A 17703-nucleotide genomic window follows, 5' to 3' on the forward strand; every position below is an offset into this window, starting at 1 on the left:
TACAGTCTCGGATATACATCAAAATGTTCACAATTTGTTCACATCGTCTGTGGCGCCAACCGTTTTCTTTATGCTTTAGCCAAGTGTCTGGGTTCATCAAGCTATATACAAATACATTACACATAACTAAGGAGGGTTTCCATTACCTGCAAGTTAACGAAGAGCATCCGATCTATGGGCGAAGCCTACATTAATGAACAGAAGATCCGTATTTTTTGGATTATATTATGGCTTATATTTCCTATCAGCTACATACAAGTATGATTTTCCAACATTTTACAAATATATGAAACGAATCGATAAAAATTGCCCTCCCCGCCACCAACATTATGTTGACCTGAAGAAATATTAGGCCCTGAATGCACGGTATGTAAACTTCTTTCTCCAATCGGGAACTCAGTTTACCTTCACCTAGCTGCATTTTTGTTCCAAATATCTTTATCAACAGATATATTGTGAAAGGAGGGGTTATTGTTTCGCTGTACTCTGAAAAATACTTTCCTTTAAAACAAAAAAAGCCAACATTTTCAGTTCCTGGAAATAAACCTTGTGATTAAGTGTACAATTCGACCAGGTTCTGTGGAGCCGTTCGTTTTATTACCAGTGTCCCGTTACCGGCAGGGTTTTACGTGCTGGAGGCCGAGTTTGAGAGGCCGTGCGCGTTGCTCAGGGCTTCGGGGGGTTTGTTAACGGAGCTCCCGGATTTTCTGTCTGCCACTGAAATAAAAGCAGGAAGAGAAAAGAAAGTCTTGAGAAAACAGATGAGCGAATGAACTTGCACTATTAATGTTTTATTTTGGTATTTAGTTAACACAGGGAGCGATATCCATTTGCCAACAATGAAAAGTGATAAAGCAGTTAATAAGGGGAATACATACAGATCCCACTTAAACAGTCGTCCCGAGAGAGATTCGGCCTGGCACTTCATAGTTTTGATAAATAACTGACATTGTTTCAAAAACACACATTCCAAAAGGTTCATTCACTTGTTTGGAATTTTAAAAGATGAGAAGGGCGGTATCGTTGAGAATTCCTATCCTTAGGACAATGATTGGAATATTCTGGAATCCCTTTCCAAACAAAATGCACCTGGATGCATCTTAAATCGAAATAAGTGGTTTACGCTAAAATTGGGCGCATAGAAAAATCGCCAATTCGGTTGGGAATATATTTTTATAACTCCCCCAAAAAACCGTTTGCAAACTTCACAGGCAAAGCTTGCGAATGCTGAACATCTGATATCAAAACAGCAGGATCTGCGCGAAATGCACAGCAGGTGAGCCGGCGTCAGCAAGAAGAACGAACTATTAAGGTTTAGTATAATAATCAGAATTCGAAGGGTCTCCACCGAAATATTAACCCGTCTCTGTAGATACTAACTGTACTGCTGCGTATTTGCAGTTGTTTCATTTTCCCCTTACTACTTAAATATTTCTAGTATTTCCCAGATAGGCAGGAGCGATTGTTTTTTGAAGGGACAAAATGACACCGTCACATTATTTTCGGTTAAGTAACACAACATGCAAAATATCTCGTCTCGTCAATTTCTTTGAAATAATAATTGACTTCTAATAGGTAAATGGAATACCGAGATATCGAAGTGGCGATCGGAATTTACTGCAGAATAATGCCTCTATCCCTTGGATATTCCAGTGGGGTCCTGGACCTGAGGAAAGTTGCCATTTACCAACGGGAAAAGGTGCAAACCATTCCAAAATCGATTGAACTAGGGGTCCTAATGGTACCGATGTGGCAATTGACGCAGTGCCACTACGAATATCAGCAGAGACGCTCGCCAGCTTTCTTTGGCTGCTGGGTCTCTCGGGATTTATTCTATGGCATTAAATCTCGTCAAATCGGCAAAGAGACAGATGTTAATTTAATTGTTCGGATTTCGTGGCAAAATGACCATAATCTCGCTTTTCTTTTAACTACATAAATTAGATAACTGGTGAAAACAAGGTGGTATCTTATGAAACATATTGCATCCTAACACGGATCCTTGTCCTCCCTCCCACCCCCTCGCCTTGGATAGGTGCCTGCTGACATGGAGTCCAAACACTTCCTCATTCGCAATCACCTTTCGTTTACTGTATTTGCTTTGAAAGTCGTTTCTTGCACAGAAACAACGATCAGGGCGTTGAAAGCTGTCAAAACCAAGCGTATAAAGCAAAGGGACGGACGGGGGCTGATATTTGTGCCCTAGAATCTCTTGACAACTGAGGGACTAGACCCATGGGAAACCCCTCGGGCTGTATACACCAAATATGGGTTTGCTGTAAAACGTACATGGCATACAAAATGGAATGGAAGGGTTGTGAAGCAACTCACTCCTGTATTGAAGAAAACTGATTTCCTTTGCACTTTTTGGAATGTCAACTTGGTGCTGTTTTGAACTGTTTTGTTATGCATTTTTTTTTACAGATTTTTATGAATAAAGTATATTTTGCGGGGGGGGGGGGGGGGGAAGGTTGCATTGAATTCTAATGCCCTCCCTTTGTGTTTGCCTTAGGTCGTAGCAAAACTCAGATTCCTCATAATAATCATGTGGAATAATTAGGATTTAAAATGAACAACAAAAATTGAGACTTCCAGAATGACTCCCACAAGGATTGCATCCGTCTGAACTCTTATGTAAAAGATGTCCAAAAGCTCAAGATGATTCGCAAATAATAAAGGTATCCTTTGATAATATGGCTTGCTACATTTTCCTATTAGGCGTGGAAATATCGAAATGTTACTGCAAAATATACCAAAGTCGTCTCAATTATTAATCTCCCCAAACTCCAAGTGAAGGAGGAAATAATTATGTGAGGATACAATGCTAGGTTTGACATTATTGGCCGCAATAACCTTGACACTGGGTTTATGCTAGCTTACACTCATTCAAATTCACACGCCTTTAGTGAACGCAAGATGCCTGCAAATGGCTGTCATGTAAAAATTGACGAAAATATGAACCAAATACTATATATAAACATCTGTAACTTTTTTTTAATCGCAAGGATTTTATTACCAGTTTAAATCGGTACCATAAACACAATTATCTGTTTCTGGTAAATGCAAAAGAGGTAACTTGTTCAAATCGTATAACTTCAAATCGTTGCTCACTTTGTCTGAAACTCTGTAATACAGTTCCTCTATATTTAAGCCTTACTCTGCCGTTAAAACCGCCCTTTTCGCCGATGCAAAAAGTCACGTGCAATATGACCGTATTAAGTGAATTGCACATTCGGAGAGCTGGTGCAGACACGATGGGCCGAATGGCCTCCTTCTGCGCTGTAACAATTCTGTGAAATAAGGCCGCAATTGCTTTCTTACGGGAATAAATGACAGCTCCTACATTGAGTGTAAGCACTCCGATTGGTTTTGATCTTTGTCATTAAAAGTAGTTAAGTAGTTTATGATGACGGAGGAAACCGATAGTCTGCACTTAAATCATCAACAGTTGCCCTTAAATCTAATATTGGTTAGAGAAGAAAGTAACAGACTTGGTACTGTAAAATATTTTTTGTGTGTGGATTGTCTTTACCATTGAACTGACCCGCGTTAATTCATATTCGTTCCCATGATATCAATTAGCATTTAGCATTGCACACACAAGCATTCTCAAGTACAGGAAACAGTATCAGATTGTTAGATATAGCAGAATCTTTATATTAGACGGCGTGAAGTAAAGCCGGGGTATCTAAATCGTGGATGTTTTGTTTTGATTTTTTTTTAAATGCTGTGAAAAAAAATGAAGCAAATTAATTTCAACAAATTGGAGCAGGTTTTCACTTTGTTGGTGAAACACCGTGCACCGTATAAATATGCTCGTTTCTCGCATCTAGTCACTATCATTGCAAATGTGAAATATTCAAAATATAACCAAAAAAACTGTTCGATTGAATAGCAGTGTTTTTAGATGGATTTTAGGATCATAGCTATTGTACATTGCATGCAGCGGGTGCGCGTACAAAAGAGCGGTTATTGGGAAATCGGTTAAAGTGCATGAAGTATTAAATGGTGTGAATAAGGTAAAACTTGAATATATTACTTTCAATAAGACAGCAAAGCAGGGCTAGAGGTCGCAAGTATAAACTAGTGAAAATTGCAATTAGAACGCCCAGGATAATTTCTGCAGCAAAGGAAAAATGTCTGGAATAAACTGTACCCAGGCTTTCAAGACACAGCGGCATACCAGGGAAGGGCCGCTTAATTCCTCAAGGGATGGCTTCGTTGCGATAAATGACCCTTTACCTCTGTACTTATATTCTTTTTAACAGAAGTTTTAGACTCTTTGCAAAACAACTAACCACCATGTTTTGTTAAGACTGGGACCAGAATAACTGCAGTCACACTTGGCGTGTTGCAGATTAAATACTCTCCAGACAGCTCTCGCACACGTCAGTCCTAACTTTGGACGTGTCGGATAAAGACTACTTGTAACGATTAATAGCGGTGGTACTTTATCTTTGCTGTTTACCATTTTCCCTTTTATCTTGCATCCAAAGAAAATCCAGGCATTGTTATCCAATGTGGATATATAAATGTTTACATTGCAGCTTAAATTACAATTCCGTCTATTTACACGTTTGTCCATGATTGTTTAACAATTCGCCTTTAATTAGCAGTAACCCGCTGAACCACGCCTGATTTATAAGATGATACAAACCAATATGAAAACTTATTAATCAGTAATGCACACCTTGTCATTTTCAGTTGACATACTACGTGACCATCCAACATCAACCCATAGTAACACAGCTCCTTATAGGCTGCCTCTGCGCACCGTATGCAAAGATTGTTGTGACTCTAGAATGAAACAAAAGCAGCTTTTGGAAAATATAATTGCCTTTAGATTGTAACTGTTCCAAGAGCAATAACAACATTCCCAGAGTAGAATGAATGCAAACGCATGCGGCCTTCACTAAAACGCGGTCTCCTGACTAAAAGGGCACATAAAACTTCAAAAGGGAATTAACTGTTTCGTATATGGAAAATGTATTTTGAGATCCATTCTGGCATCAAAGCACCACAAATTCTATTTCCTGTCACTTATGTGCTTCTTGACAATGAGCCATTTTATTCTATTGGTCTACCCTCGCGAATATTTGCATTGATATCCATATATAATCCCCGTCTCATTGTGTTATAAAGTTCGGTTAAATAATTCTTACCTGGAAGATGGTCTATTGCAATAACAATTTGTTTTTCAATCAGCTACTTTTGTTTCATTCCAAATTTTATGAAAACACTGATTTTTTTTTTCGATTGCTCTGACCCAGTATTTTGAGCAAATGGACCGTGGCCCTGATAACGAGCAAAGCAATTTACCTTCTCTAGCTGAGAGGTGTTTGAAGGGCATTGGTGCGTGGATGTCTCCGCCGTGCATGGCAATTCCTGGCCCAGAGTGGGAGAGACTGCTGCTCTGGCTCTGCCAGGGATGGCTCGTCATATAACCGGCTCCGGGCCCACTGTACACTCCATAGCTCGGTACCTGGTTCGACGAGGGATAAGGGCCAACAGCGCAAGCAGGAACAAAACTACTCACAGCAGGCAGTGCAGACGGAGGCTGTAATGAAATAACGCCAAGTTTTACTTTAAGGTGCTAATATTCGAGTGAAAAACATACAGAGAGTTGGAAGACCTCATTCCTTATATGTAAACATATGGAAGGGGGTAGGTCAGTACCTGAGGGTATTTCAGATCCGGGTCGATCTCCTGTTTCTCAATTCCGTTGACACTTTGAGTTGATGCGAAAGCTGCTCGATTGACGGAATTCCAATCTTCCATTTTGGTTTGATAAACTGCAGCCTCGGTTCCACCATGAGCAGCTAAAATGCATTTTTTTAAAAAAAAGTCTCATTGTGTGTACACACCATTAAACATTTCAGTGTAACATGTAAGAGAGAACTTCTTGTTGCAAATTCGTTTGGCCCGCTTTTAAGTGGTTAAATGGGTTGCCCTAAATGTAAACGAGAAACTTCTATCCGTGCTCCAACATTGTAACTCTACGTCGGATTTTTTTTTTCAAATGCATTTTAACATTGATTTTCACTTCTAAGACAAGGTAAATTCTTGAATCAGAATTTTCCTGTTGTGCAAGGCAACCTTCAAACTTAAAGCCATCCGGGAAAAGAATCCTATATGTACTGAATATTATTTTTCTTCGGATTGCTTTACTTATCAAAAGCGCTTCAAAAACCAGGACCTCGTATAAACAAAGTCTGACATTATATATCAGCTCCCTGGATCAAAAGTTAAAATGGCAAATAGAAGGTTAGTTTAAGTTCCGTCCACACTGTACAAAATAATCGACGGTACTGCCAGCAGTCCAGAATATTGTCGCGACCGAGATCTACAATTTATCAACACAATGAACCCTGATTTTTGAAATGACCGATCAATTCAAGCGCAGTTTTGACAATTGAGCGAGCTGGCGAATGGTCTGATGCCTAACTGTGCTGACTCAGGAAGGTTTCGAATGCACGTTTCTCATTTTCATTGCAAGTGTCCCATCGCCAAAAAAAAATAAGTCGGGAGATTTCAACAAGTTCAAGTTAGCAAACATATTGCAAACAACTTGTGGATGAGGAATTTAAGTAAACGGAGCAGGGTTCAGGTAGGGGGAAGCCTAGGCCTCAAAGGCGCTTCCTGTAAACAAAAAGGGAAAAGAAAAGGAACCAACGGAGCAGGGTCTGAACTTTATTGTTCAATACTAGTGGGACAAATGTTATCCATAAAGAATACAGGGAAAGGTTTGTATGTTTGTATTGAACCTACTCACTGAGTAGGTAATAAAGAAGCCGAGAAGGATATCTGTTTTGAGCACCACAATAGCAAATTCAGATATTTTGTGGCCTGCTCCCTCTGTCTCGTCTTCCAATATCGATATTGTTAACGCATATTACATCTACCAGATATATTTTGGTCAATCTCTTTTATAGTGTAATTTACTACTCACTGCTACACAGCTGTAGCTTTATTGCGTAACAGAAGAGACACATTCAAAATGAAGGATGAGAAATAAAGCATTAACAATGAGTTCAGGATAAGTTTTTTGTGACAATCTGCATATTTTTTGAAAGGACAAAAAAAAAAGTGGCCTCGGTAATCTTTGCTGCCTCGTTTCACCAAACGCCTGATTTGTGATAGTCATTCCCATGTATTTTCAAAAGGATCAGTTAATGAGAAGGGCTGAATATGCCTCGCGATTTGGGAGTGCAGGCGGGGGGTGGGGGGGGGGGGGGGTTGCTGTTTTTCAAGCCATGGTGAGTCACTAACCTGCCTGTTCAACGATGCTTCTAAGTCCGAGGATGTTGCTGACCGAGTGAGCGGAAGGCCATGTTCTGTGGATGCCGACATGTCCCGTAACCCCTGCCACAGGGACGCCTGCAGCGCTGCCCATCTTTGCGGCCGCTGATGACATGTGATTGGGGTAGGAATACTGGTAAATGGGATTGTATGACAGCGACGGCTGCGGGGGCAGCTGCTTGTTGGTCTCATAGTGACCCGAGTGCGACAGGTTGCCGATCTTGTTTCTCAAGATCCTGCTGATGGAACTCACCGATGGAACGTTGTATTTGTCACAAACTGCGTCGGCCAGCAGCCTATCCCGAATCTCCCAGGCGAAGATCCCGGGGTCGCCTTGCTTGTATTCCCTGATGTACTTGACCACGGTGGGGGTGGTGACCCTGGGCTTGCTGCCCCCGATGGCCCCGGGTAGGATGGAGCCCGTCTCGTTGTAACGGGCCAGAATTTTGCTCACACAGCCGTGGGACACCCGGAGCTGCCTGCTTATGTCGCACGGTCTGATCCCCAGCTGAGCCAGTTCCACTATCCTCAACCTGATGGCGTTGGGAAGGGGTCTCCCGTTAACGAATACACCTCCCAGCTGATTCACCTCCCCGTAAGTCTGATCTACGGGAAAGAAAGGGAAAGAGACAACGGTGATAACCGCCCGCTAAAATTAAGATACGAATAAGACAGAAATTAACCAGCTGTCAAAACACTGCACTTCCCACAATTTTCTGAAGTTTGATCATGGAAACAAACGGCAGTTTCCAACAAAAATACATGCACGGACTTAAAATATGAAGTCATGTGTTTTGGAGAATACTATTTCATTATTACCAACACCTTTTAGCCAATGTTTAGTCTTCCATTTCTCACCAGTGTAGTTCATTGCATTTGCGCCTGTCGTACTCTTAAGACTGGACCGGATCTTTTGAGTTTACAACCTTCCTGAATATGCATCACAGATACGTTTCCATCCATCTGTAATTCAGGCTGCGACGAGTAATCGCCCACCCTCCCATCCCCCCTCCCCAATATAATTTTTAAACAGAATCGGGATCAGTTGCCCTTAAAATAAAAGCCTGCAATTTCACGTTTTAATGTATCAAAAACACTCCCTTCAGTCTAATCATCCAGAGGCGAGTCGCCGAGTGGAGAGCTCTCATTTCTGCTCAGATCCTCACGTTATGCAGGCGTGGAGAACCAGCTTTATTCTGTTATCAAACTCACGCCACTGAACCATGCAAATAGGAGTCGGTGCTTACCCATTGTCCAACGAAGCGAGAACTTTTCAGCAATTTTTTTTAAACAAACCTCCCCTTGCAATGGCTGAAAGTTTTCCTTCTGATAGTTGGATAGACGTCTAATCGGGGAAAGAGTGGCGGAAAGAAACAGATCCCAGCTCCGCACAGACACAGGAGGCGAATTCCTTCCGCGATCCACACTGAAGGCTGCAGAAAACAATATTCAGGCGGGACTGCACGACAGAAAAGCACAAGGTGATCTTCATCCGATTAGGGCAAATTTGTATATCCTAGAGGTTGTAGTTTGTCCAGATCAATTTTACGCGTTTTTCCACGTCAATCTTGATGGTCACGCTGCGAAGTTCTTATTAGTCTGTCGTTGGCTCCCTCCTCTTCCCATTGGCTGCCTTGAAGCAGAACTTAATAATTCCGCTCGGAGACTTTCCGCCTTTTTGGCAACTCCTCAAAGTCAGGAGAGCAGCGACTGCTGATGACTTGATTACTAGAAGTTACGATTAGAATTCGCGAAAGCATAAAATGCATGGACATGGATGTCTCAAATGGAACAGGCCTCTTTTTCTTCATTTGGTGTTTTTTTTCTTGTATTTTGCCAGCTAATACAGGCTTTTAAAAAGTACATGAAAAATAATCAAAGCCACCCGACCTTTCATACTGCAGCTCCCGCACTCTCCCTAAACACAACTTCCCACTTCCATAGGGTTCACAAAGCTCCATCAAAGTCTGTACCTTGAAAAGTTACATTTAGCAAAGCGCTAAATAAAAAAAGCTCGAGACGATAATCCACGTGATATTTTAATTACGTGGTTTTTACATGAAGAATAAAAGCTGTATAATTACATAAAATGAAATTACATATCATGTGTAATCAGTTTGGTTTAGCTATTGGACACTAGAGATGGCGCTACATGATCTAAGTACTTTCCCATCAATTAAACCGTTCATTCAATTCTCCAGAAAATAGCATTAAACTATACGGTTGTTTAATTTCTCACCATTCTGTTTGCCCAAGTTTCTTCATAGATCTATCATAAGTTCTTCCATTTTATTTTTGCTAATTGTGATGACTGGAGAATGAGGCAAGTCAGCATAGTAATATTGGTTTTAAAGACTGCAATCTGTGGAGTGAGTCCATTTCAAAAATTCATTAAGCGCCGTTTACTTAAAAAAAATGCTCTTCATCTATTTTTCAAGGCACTTCGGTGTCATTTTTTATTGTTTTGACGAATTTGAACTAAACATATTTTTCCAAAAGCACGATATTAATGAACATTGGTATTCAGGGGGAAAACAGAACATTTACACAAAGTTGTTGGAATTGGCACATGCAACCCCAAAACATTCCCATTCATCCAGTTTTCTAAACTTGCAATAAATGCATCGCGAACCATGTTTACAATCTGTATTGTACGAATTGACTGACTGAGAATATGTGTAATTATCCGAAATTAACAGCAACGATTTAAAAAGTGTATCAATGGGCAAACAGCAGTAAAATGATACAGTGTCCATATTATCCAATGGCTCGGCCACCACTATCTCGTATCACCTATCGAGGTAAACTAGAAATTTGGTAATCGTTTTTTTCAGGATGCAAGATGAGGAGACTAATCTGGACTTCCCCACTGCATTGTTGCGCTTATAATATAATCAGTATAAAATAATGCAGCATCCTCCAGAAGATGGTGCATCGTCTGTATCTTCGCACTGTTTCTGGTAACATTTTAACGACCTATCGGAAAAAATACCCACAATATATTTTCACAGTAGGGAAACGGTTGGTGTAAAGTAATCAAGGAAATCCCTATCGCCTCTCTGCTTATAAGGAATCCCGTTTTCATTGTAATTGTACACTATCATTAACAACAAATACAGTAAATTATAATCGAATGCTTCACCCTCAGCAAGTTCTGACATTTACAAACATTTTTGCCATCTTTCAAAATATTCCGAACGCGCGTATAATCTCTCTCCCATTGCATGAATGCACCTTTTGAGGCCAGTTTTGGTCGTTTAAGTGATAATACGATCTCGCCAGGAAGGCACAATCTGCGCACCGTATGTCGGCACGGGGGGTATATCGTTAATCTGCTCATCCTTTACACAGTTGAAATAATAATATATTCGCCGTCCCACATGTCACAAAAAAAACTGTCAGTGCTCCTGGAAGCTGCAGTTTATGGTTTCGGGACGTGCCTGGCTTGTTTCTCCCGTCGAGACACACATGTAAGAGATCAGCACAGGTCAAACTTGCAACCTCTTTTACTCCCTCTCCAAGCGGTTCGGAGGGGGAAGTGACCAGATAAATAAGGAGGGAAAAAAACTTGGAGAAAAACAAACCATGCAGGGGTTACACAAGACGAGCTGGTATTTGGAATTCTACAGTCTTGAACAATGCTATGCAAACAAGTCTCCCCCACCTCCACCCCCCGCCCCCCAACATCATCCTTTATATTAATATGAAGGATTTCAAAATATTGATATGAATATATCAAGAAATCTCACACACCAGCACTAACACCAAATCCCCCGTTTATTGTGGAGGTTGAATCTGTAATTAAATGGTATGGAAATCGACAAGAATGTTATTTCAATATTGCAGTCGCCTATGAGCACTCGCTGAATGATTCATTCGGATCATACACACTAAATTACTATAGCAAAATATTAGCCTACTTAAAAACAATTTGAATACATACATCAAAGAATCGAAATGAAAATATAGAAATGCCGAATATTTATTGGAAAGGGGTAGCAATTAAGTCGATTGTTCAGAGGTAGTGGATACCTGTACATTTTTTGTGTTAGAAAATCAAATAAGGTATAACTGCCACACACGTTCATTTGTTGAAATACTGAATTGTCATCATTTCTGGCAGAAGGGGGCCCACAGTGGCGCAGTGGTTAGCACCGCAGCGACCCGGGTTCAATTCTGGGTACCGTCTGTGTGGTGTTTGCAAGTTCTCTCTGTGTCTGCGTGGGTTTCCTCCGGGTGCTCCGGTTTCCTCCCACATGCCAAAGACTTGCAGGTTGATAGGTTAATTTGGCCATTATAAATTGCCCCTAGTATAGGTAGGTGGTAGGGAAATACAGGGACAGGTGGGGATGTGGTAGGAATATGGAATTAGTGTAGGGTTAGTGTAAGTGGGTGGTTGATGGTCGGCACAGACTCGGTGGGCCGAAGGGCCTGTTTCAGTGCTGTATCACTAAACTAAACATAATTGTGCGCAAATTAAAGTTAGCGGGAAAATTCATTCGTTATTGTGGGTCGGTGAAATCTTTAATGAAACGACAAATGTTATAAATATTGGAAATAAGTCACCTCTCATTCTATGCGAAATCAATTTTTCAACACTGGTACACGAAGAGAGAAGAATCCCGCACCAGTTATATCGAAGTATATTTTGGACATTATTTATTTACCCCTGTCTAGTCCAGTAAAATCGCACACATATATTTTATCCGTCGTTTATGTATATTTCTAGGACTTTATTTTATTAACAGAAATCGTGAGACTCGTTTGGAGAGTAAAAATAAATAAAAGCTCTATTGATGTCTCCTCTCCTCTTTTCGGTGGCTGCACAGTACGAGATGGTTTTATGATCCATCAGCATTTTCCCCATGGGAAGCATTGAACCCCATCTAAAAAAGCACAGATACATTGGCGCCTGACGAGGCAAATGGGAAGTTGTCCTCAACTGATCTTGTCCAGTGCAACTTTGTTGGTCAACCTTGAATTTGAAGGAATAAGGAACATGGGGGGAAAGGAAGAGAGGAACACGAATAAGGCATTCGGCCCCTCGATCCTGGATGAACTGTATCTTAACTCTATTGACCTGCCTTAGTTCCATATCCCATAATAACTTTACCTAACAAAAATCTATGCACCTCAGCCTTGAAGATGTCAGGTGGCCCAGCCTCAACATTTTTTTGGGAGATACAGTTCCAGATTTCAGTTTCAGAAGTATCAAAAGGTTTAAATGTGGACTTTTAAAAAAAAACAAAGGATGTGGTATCCCTAGTTAGGTTCAACAAATTACCAGATTGTCGGAATTTTCCATGAGAAAAAAAAAATCTACTTGTAAATCCAAGAGTGAAACATCACAAGGTGCTTTACAGGATTATAATCAGACAAAAATGGCACAGAGCCACATGAAGAGATATTAGGAGAAGAGCTTGGTCAAAGGGATTAGTTTCAACGAGCGTGTTAAAACTTTTACTAAGGTGGGTAGATAGAATTAAGATGCACATTCTTCATGAACTAATGAAATGATATCACTAGAATAGGCTCGAGGGGCTATATAGCCTACTCCTGTTTCTATTTTCCTCTGTTCCTAACGAGAGAGGTTAAGAAGTTTATGGAGTGAATTCCAGCATTTAGGGCCGAAGAAGCTGAAGGCAACAGTGGCATTGGTGGTGTAATTGAAATGGGGAAGGTGGGGGGGGGGGTCGGAGGATGAGCAAGAGGCCAGAATTGGAGGAGTGCAGAAATCTGAAAAGGATTGCAGGCCTGGAGGAGATTACAGAGATAGTGAGGGACGAAGCTATGAAGGAATTTGAACACAAGGATAAGAATTTTAAATTCGTGTCATTAAATAATACCGGTTAAGAAAATGAAGACACCAAAATCGCCTAGAATTCATCGGTGCAACCAGGAGCCACTGTCTTGTAAATAAACTATGATCCAGGTGCTAACCCGAAGGTCTGTAATAACCCCTCGGAAACCCGAACCCAATTATCGGCGAACGTATTGAGTTTAACAGAAAAGTGTCTCCTCCTGGTGGAAATCGGGAGCATTGTGACTGAGAGGGTGTGTGGGGGAGGACTTCTAACGAGGGATGCGAATGAGCGGTGAAGTCTCAAGTAACTCTGGCTGTTCGATGACAAATCCATTACTGAGGGGGGTTTCAGGACTGCAAAAGCCCCAACTTGCAAAATGCCACCAATTGCGGGATTGTTTGAATTAAAGAATCTGGTTTGAAATGTAAGGTAAGTTTGTCGTGTGTATGTTTACATGAATCAATTCAGAGACCAGGGACGTGCCGTGTAAAAGTGCAGAAAATAAAACCCCAAAATGCTTCTGCAAGTTTCAACGTATTCTCGTTCAGAAAAAAAAGTTTAGGTTTAGTTATAGGGATACTTTTTTTTTGTTCCTGAAGCTGATTTCAATGTACTTCAAGTAAGCGAGCTTAATGTAGTACATTAAAAGCAACACCAGTTCTACAGATCGTTTGGTAAATAGACCAGTTTCGTGAAAGCGGTTGAATTTTTCACTGATAAAATGCAGGTGCTTTTTGGTTACCAATGGAATTAACTTACATATCCAGCAATGAATTTCAAAACTCAATTCGTCGTGTTTATGAATACATCGCACGAGAAGTACCGGCCAGGATTGTTGTTTGTATGACGGAAAAGACCTTCCCTGTATAAAAGTACATTCCGAAAAACGAACTTGAACAGAGCCGTTTGTGTGGTGCACTCTACCAAACCGGACAAGAGCTAGACATTGTTTATCGTTTCCTATAGATTACCCATAATTGTGCGTCTGTGTCAGAACTACTGTGTGCATGGCTGCCTTCAGTTACCAGTCTCTCTTCCTCTGCCCAGTCTGTACAAAGCAACCTAGTCCAATATGGAATATATACAGTGTAGATACAGTTCCCCAAATTAATTCCTCTACTGAACCATCGCTTAAACATGAAGAAAACAAGTAACTAATCGTAATGGGTGTTGTCGAGGTCAAGACAATCTAAGACAAATTTGAATCAGATGTGTCTGTTATTTCCCGTTGCAAGTTAATCGGGATTGTGAGTTATAAATTGATGCACTTGATGTTACCGAGTGTTATTTCTATGTAATTTGTCTAAACGCAATTACAAATTGATTTCCATTTCTTAAATGTTTGACAGTTTTTTATGGGCCCCACAACGCGCATTTAAAGAGACCGTGTTGGATTAACTAATGGTTATTGGATGCATATTTCTGAAGTCTGCTTTTTATTGTACTGAAGCATGCAATTCTCCGGTTCTTCTGCTTATATTAATGCAATTAAGGACTAGTGTCTAGCAAATAGTCTGGAGCCCTTTGCTATTCTGATGTACCTCTACTCAGGATTATATGAAAATAACCAGAGAAAAAATACGTTTTTAAATGGTGGATTACAGAAATTCCTCCCCCTCCCCCCAAAAAAGGATATTATTTGTCTCCTGTGTGTTATTTCCATTACACTCAGCTCTGTTACCCGGGATAGATAGATATTTTAGGCTCCATAATTTAAAACTTTTATTTAGAAGACCCAGAATCGGTCACAAAACACATGTAATAAATATATATACCAAATGTTAATAAAAAAGCTATTTAATCAAAGATTTATTTTGCCTATAAAACAAAGATTACACTTTGTCTTGTCATGTGGCAGTATTGCCCTTGTTAGTGGCGATATTATTATGCGTTTCCACACATTTAAACATGCAATAATGACAATAAACTGGAGAATGTACAATACTACCCATCACCGGTGCATCGTGCACCTATTTAAAGACCCAAATCATTACAGATTGAGACGGGAATCCGGATTGTGAGGGATTTTTTTTCTCAGATCGTGGGGGAAAGTGTTAATTTCTGTCATTCAACTGTGTCAGCATTAGAAACTGTCATACAGGTAATGAAACGAGGGAAATGGAGCGTGTGTTTAACTGGTGATTAATGCACCCCGGGATTGGTTTCAGCACTGGACGAAGTTAAGTACATAAACTGTCGCCTGGGTGCATTAATCACCCATGAACGCTCGCTGTTGGATTTGGATTGCTTAATGTGCGGTCGGTTCTCGGAGCAGACTGGCCTCTGCATGCACGGCAAGCTGACTGAACGTGGCACATATCAAACTACAGTAAATCATTTGGATTCTAAAAGGCGGATTTAGAAGTTTCACTTTTGCCCTTTCAACATGCTTGGCTGAATTTAATCCACTTGCACCCTGCTGCATCAGCCTAGGAGTTCTGTAAAAAGGTAGTAAGCAAACAAATGAAACGAGACAGGCCGCTTCTCTCGAACACGGTCAGTCCGAATTCCCGCTCTTTCTCAATTTACGAAGAATGATCAGGAGTTCACAGGAAACTGGCTTTTTCTATTTAGCAGGAAATTAGGAACATTTTCACAGCAGCCCCTTCCTCAGCCAGATTACTCCTACAGAATTATTGTTGATATTGAATGAACACAGCGCATAGATCTTTCCAAAACTATTTTAAATTAATCTGTCAAAATAATTTCCTTAATAAAACCGAGGATAATGGGATGTGGTAAAGTCAGATTTTTTTTTCAAATGGGATGCAGGACTTTTTTTAAACGCTGCATTCTCTGGTCGAATAAGGCAAACCCCAGAACAGACGAGATATTGAAGTGGCTTACATTTTCAGTAAACGCTGGAAACTTCTATTTTATATTATACAAGTAATATTTCACAATAATGTGTTATAGGCATTCCAATATTCTTTATGGTGCTCGCTCTTATTTGAATTGTTTACGTTTGCTTCCAGACGAGTCGACATATCAGCTAATTAATATATCAAATGTAGACAATTTCTACTATTTCTAATTTATAATCACGATGACTAACGACGTATTCACCATGTAACTAGGTTTAATGGATCCCTTCTGGTAATTATCATATGCTTCTCATTATCGTTTGGATGATATGGAGGAATAATCGATTGGCTCAGTAACATAAATTGTTTTGGAGTAAAAGTATATGTCCATACATAGGTATTATAAATGGACATTGTATATGCTCAAATAGGTTACTCACACGACACTGCTTGTCCAGAGAGGCAGAATCGGGATACAAATATCATCCTGAAAATCACACTGAATCCTATAGCACGGGGACGAGGAGCAGTCTTCAAGACTAATCACTTCCTTAATCTTTGGCAGATACGTTAACAGCTGTACAACAGTAACACGCCAGTATCAGTTAGATATCTGAGACCCTTTCATTGTGGAAGTTGAGAGAATTGGAAGATTGCTATTCAATAACAGCACAAATATCACCTCCACCACACCTCCCCCCGCCCCCCGTCCCGGCGATGGTTCGAGTTTTAATCTCATGTGTACATAATAATATTTTCTTTCAGATATGGTTTTCATTTTCCATTCTCTCTCCCTCTTTGTATAAACCTTTTTTTTACTCAGTAAAAAGAAGGCTGTGCCGCCGGTTTTGATTTACTTTATGTGAGTTTGTGATCTCATTGCCCAGTATGGAAAATATTAGACCAGATCCAGATTGCGTGCAATAGGCAGACCAGGGGCAACATGGGATAAAAATTAAACGGTCTGTATAACACTTTAGAAGCGATACACTAATATAACTGTATGCATCGCGATTGAATTTTGAACTAAACTAATTTTCGTTAAAATCAATAAAACAATTACTTGTTACCATGTTGTGTAACTATCATTTTTTAAATTAATGTTGACTGTTTCGGTCAAATTCTATTCTGGAATAAACGAAAGTTCGAAAGCTGGAGTGGATTCAGTGTCTAAAATGTTATCCTGTTAATAGCATGGTTTAATCTACCTTAGTGAAGACTGGGCCGGGAAAGTGAATTCATGGGAACTGTTGAGACCTCCAAAGAATGATTCTGCAAACAATAGTTTATGCGTTTTAAACTTGGCAAACGAAAATACAATTGGCCATTGAGACTCACTTCTATTTATTAATAAGTCCCAATGGGAATTGTAACGCGATCTATGGTGATAAGTACATTGCATTATATCGCAAGCGATAAGCTCCCTTTATCTTCCTGTACACGGTATAAGCTGTTCATGCAATTTGCCTCTTCCATTTTACATGTTTTGAGGCCATGGGCCCCATAACTTCTCCACAAGAACCTTGTATGACGCCACCTTGTCGAACAAGCACAGTCCACAGCACACAGTCACAGTCATCAGCTGACATCACCGACTAACTCCATCTGTTTGTCACTGTTTCTCCCTGGGAGCTTAAGCACTGTTCTTCTGTCCAATCGTCTAATTTAGATTTCACGAAATATGGAAGGTAAAGGCGCCACGGCATGGACTGTGGGTCACACAACTTTGTTATCTCACATAATGAAAGCAAAATACTGCAGATTCTGGAAATCTGAAATAAAAACAAGAAATGCTG

The 17703-nt window shown here is 40.3% G+C and overlaps 1 protein-coding gene across 1 annotated transcript; it reads right to left on the reverse strand.

Moving 5' to 3' along the window:
* Positions 1-625: 625 nt before the first annotated feature.
* LOC137376682 (paired box protein Pax-9-like) lies at positions 626-17496 on the reverse strand. The gene is made up of 5 exons (XM_068045655.1): positions 17389-17496; positions 7270-7948; positions 5677-5819; positions 5320-5557; positions 626-717 (listed from the first exon to the last, which is right to left on the reverse strand). The coding sequence occupies exons 1-5, from the start codon at positions 17494-17496 to the stop codon at positions 626-628; spliced, it is 1260 nt and encodes a 419-aa protein (XP_067901756.1).
* Between the last annotated feature and the right edge of the window lie 207 nt (positions 17497-17703).

The sequence above is a fragment of the Heterodontus francisci genome, chromosome 13 (genome assembly GCF_036365525.1).
Source record: "Heterodontus francisci isolate sHetFra1 chromosome 13, sHetFra1.hap1, whole genome shotgun sequence".
Classification (NCBI taxonomy): Eukaryota; Metazoa; Chordata; class Chondrichthyes; order Heterodontiformes; family Heterodontidae; genus Heterodontus; species Heterodontus francisci.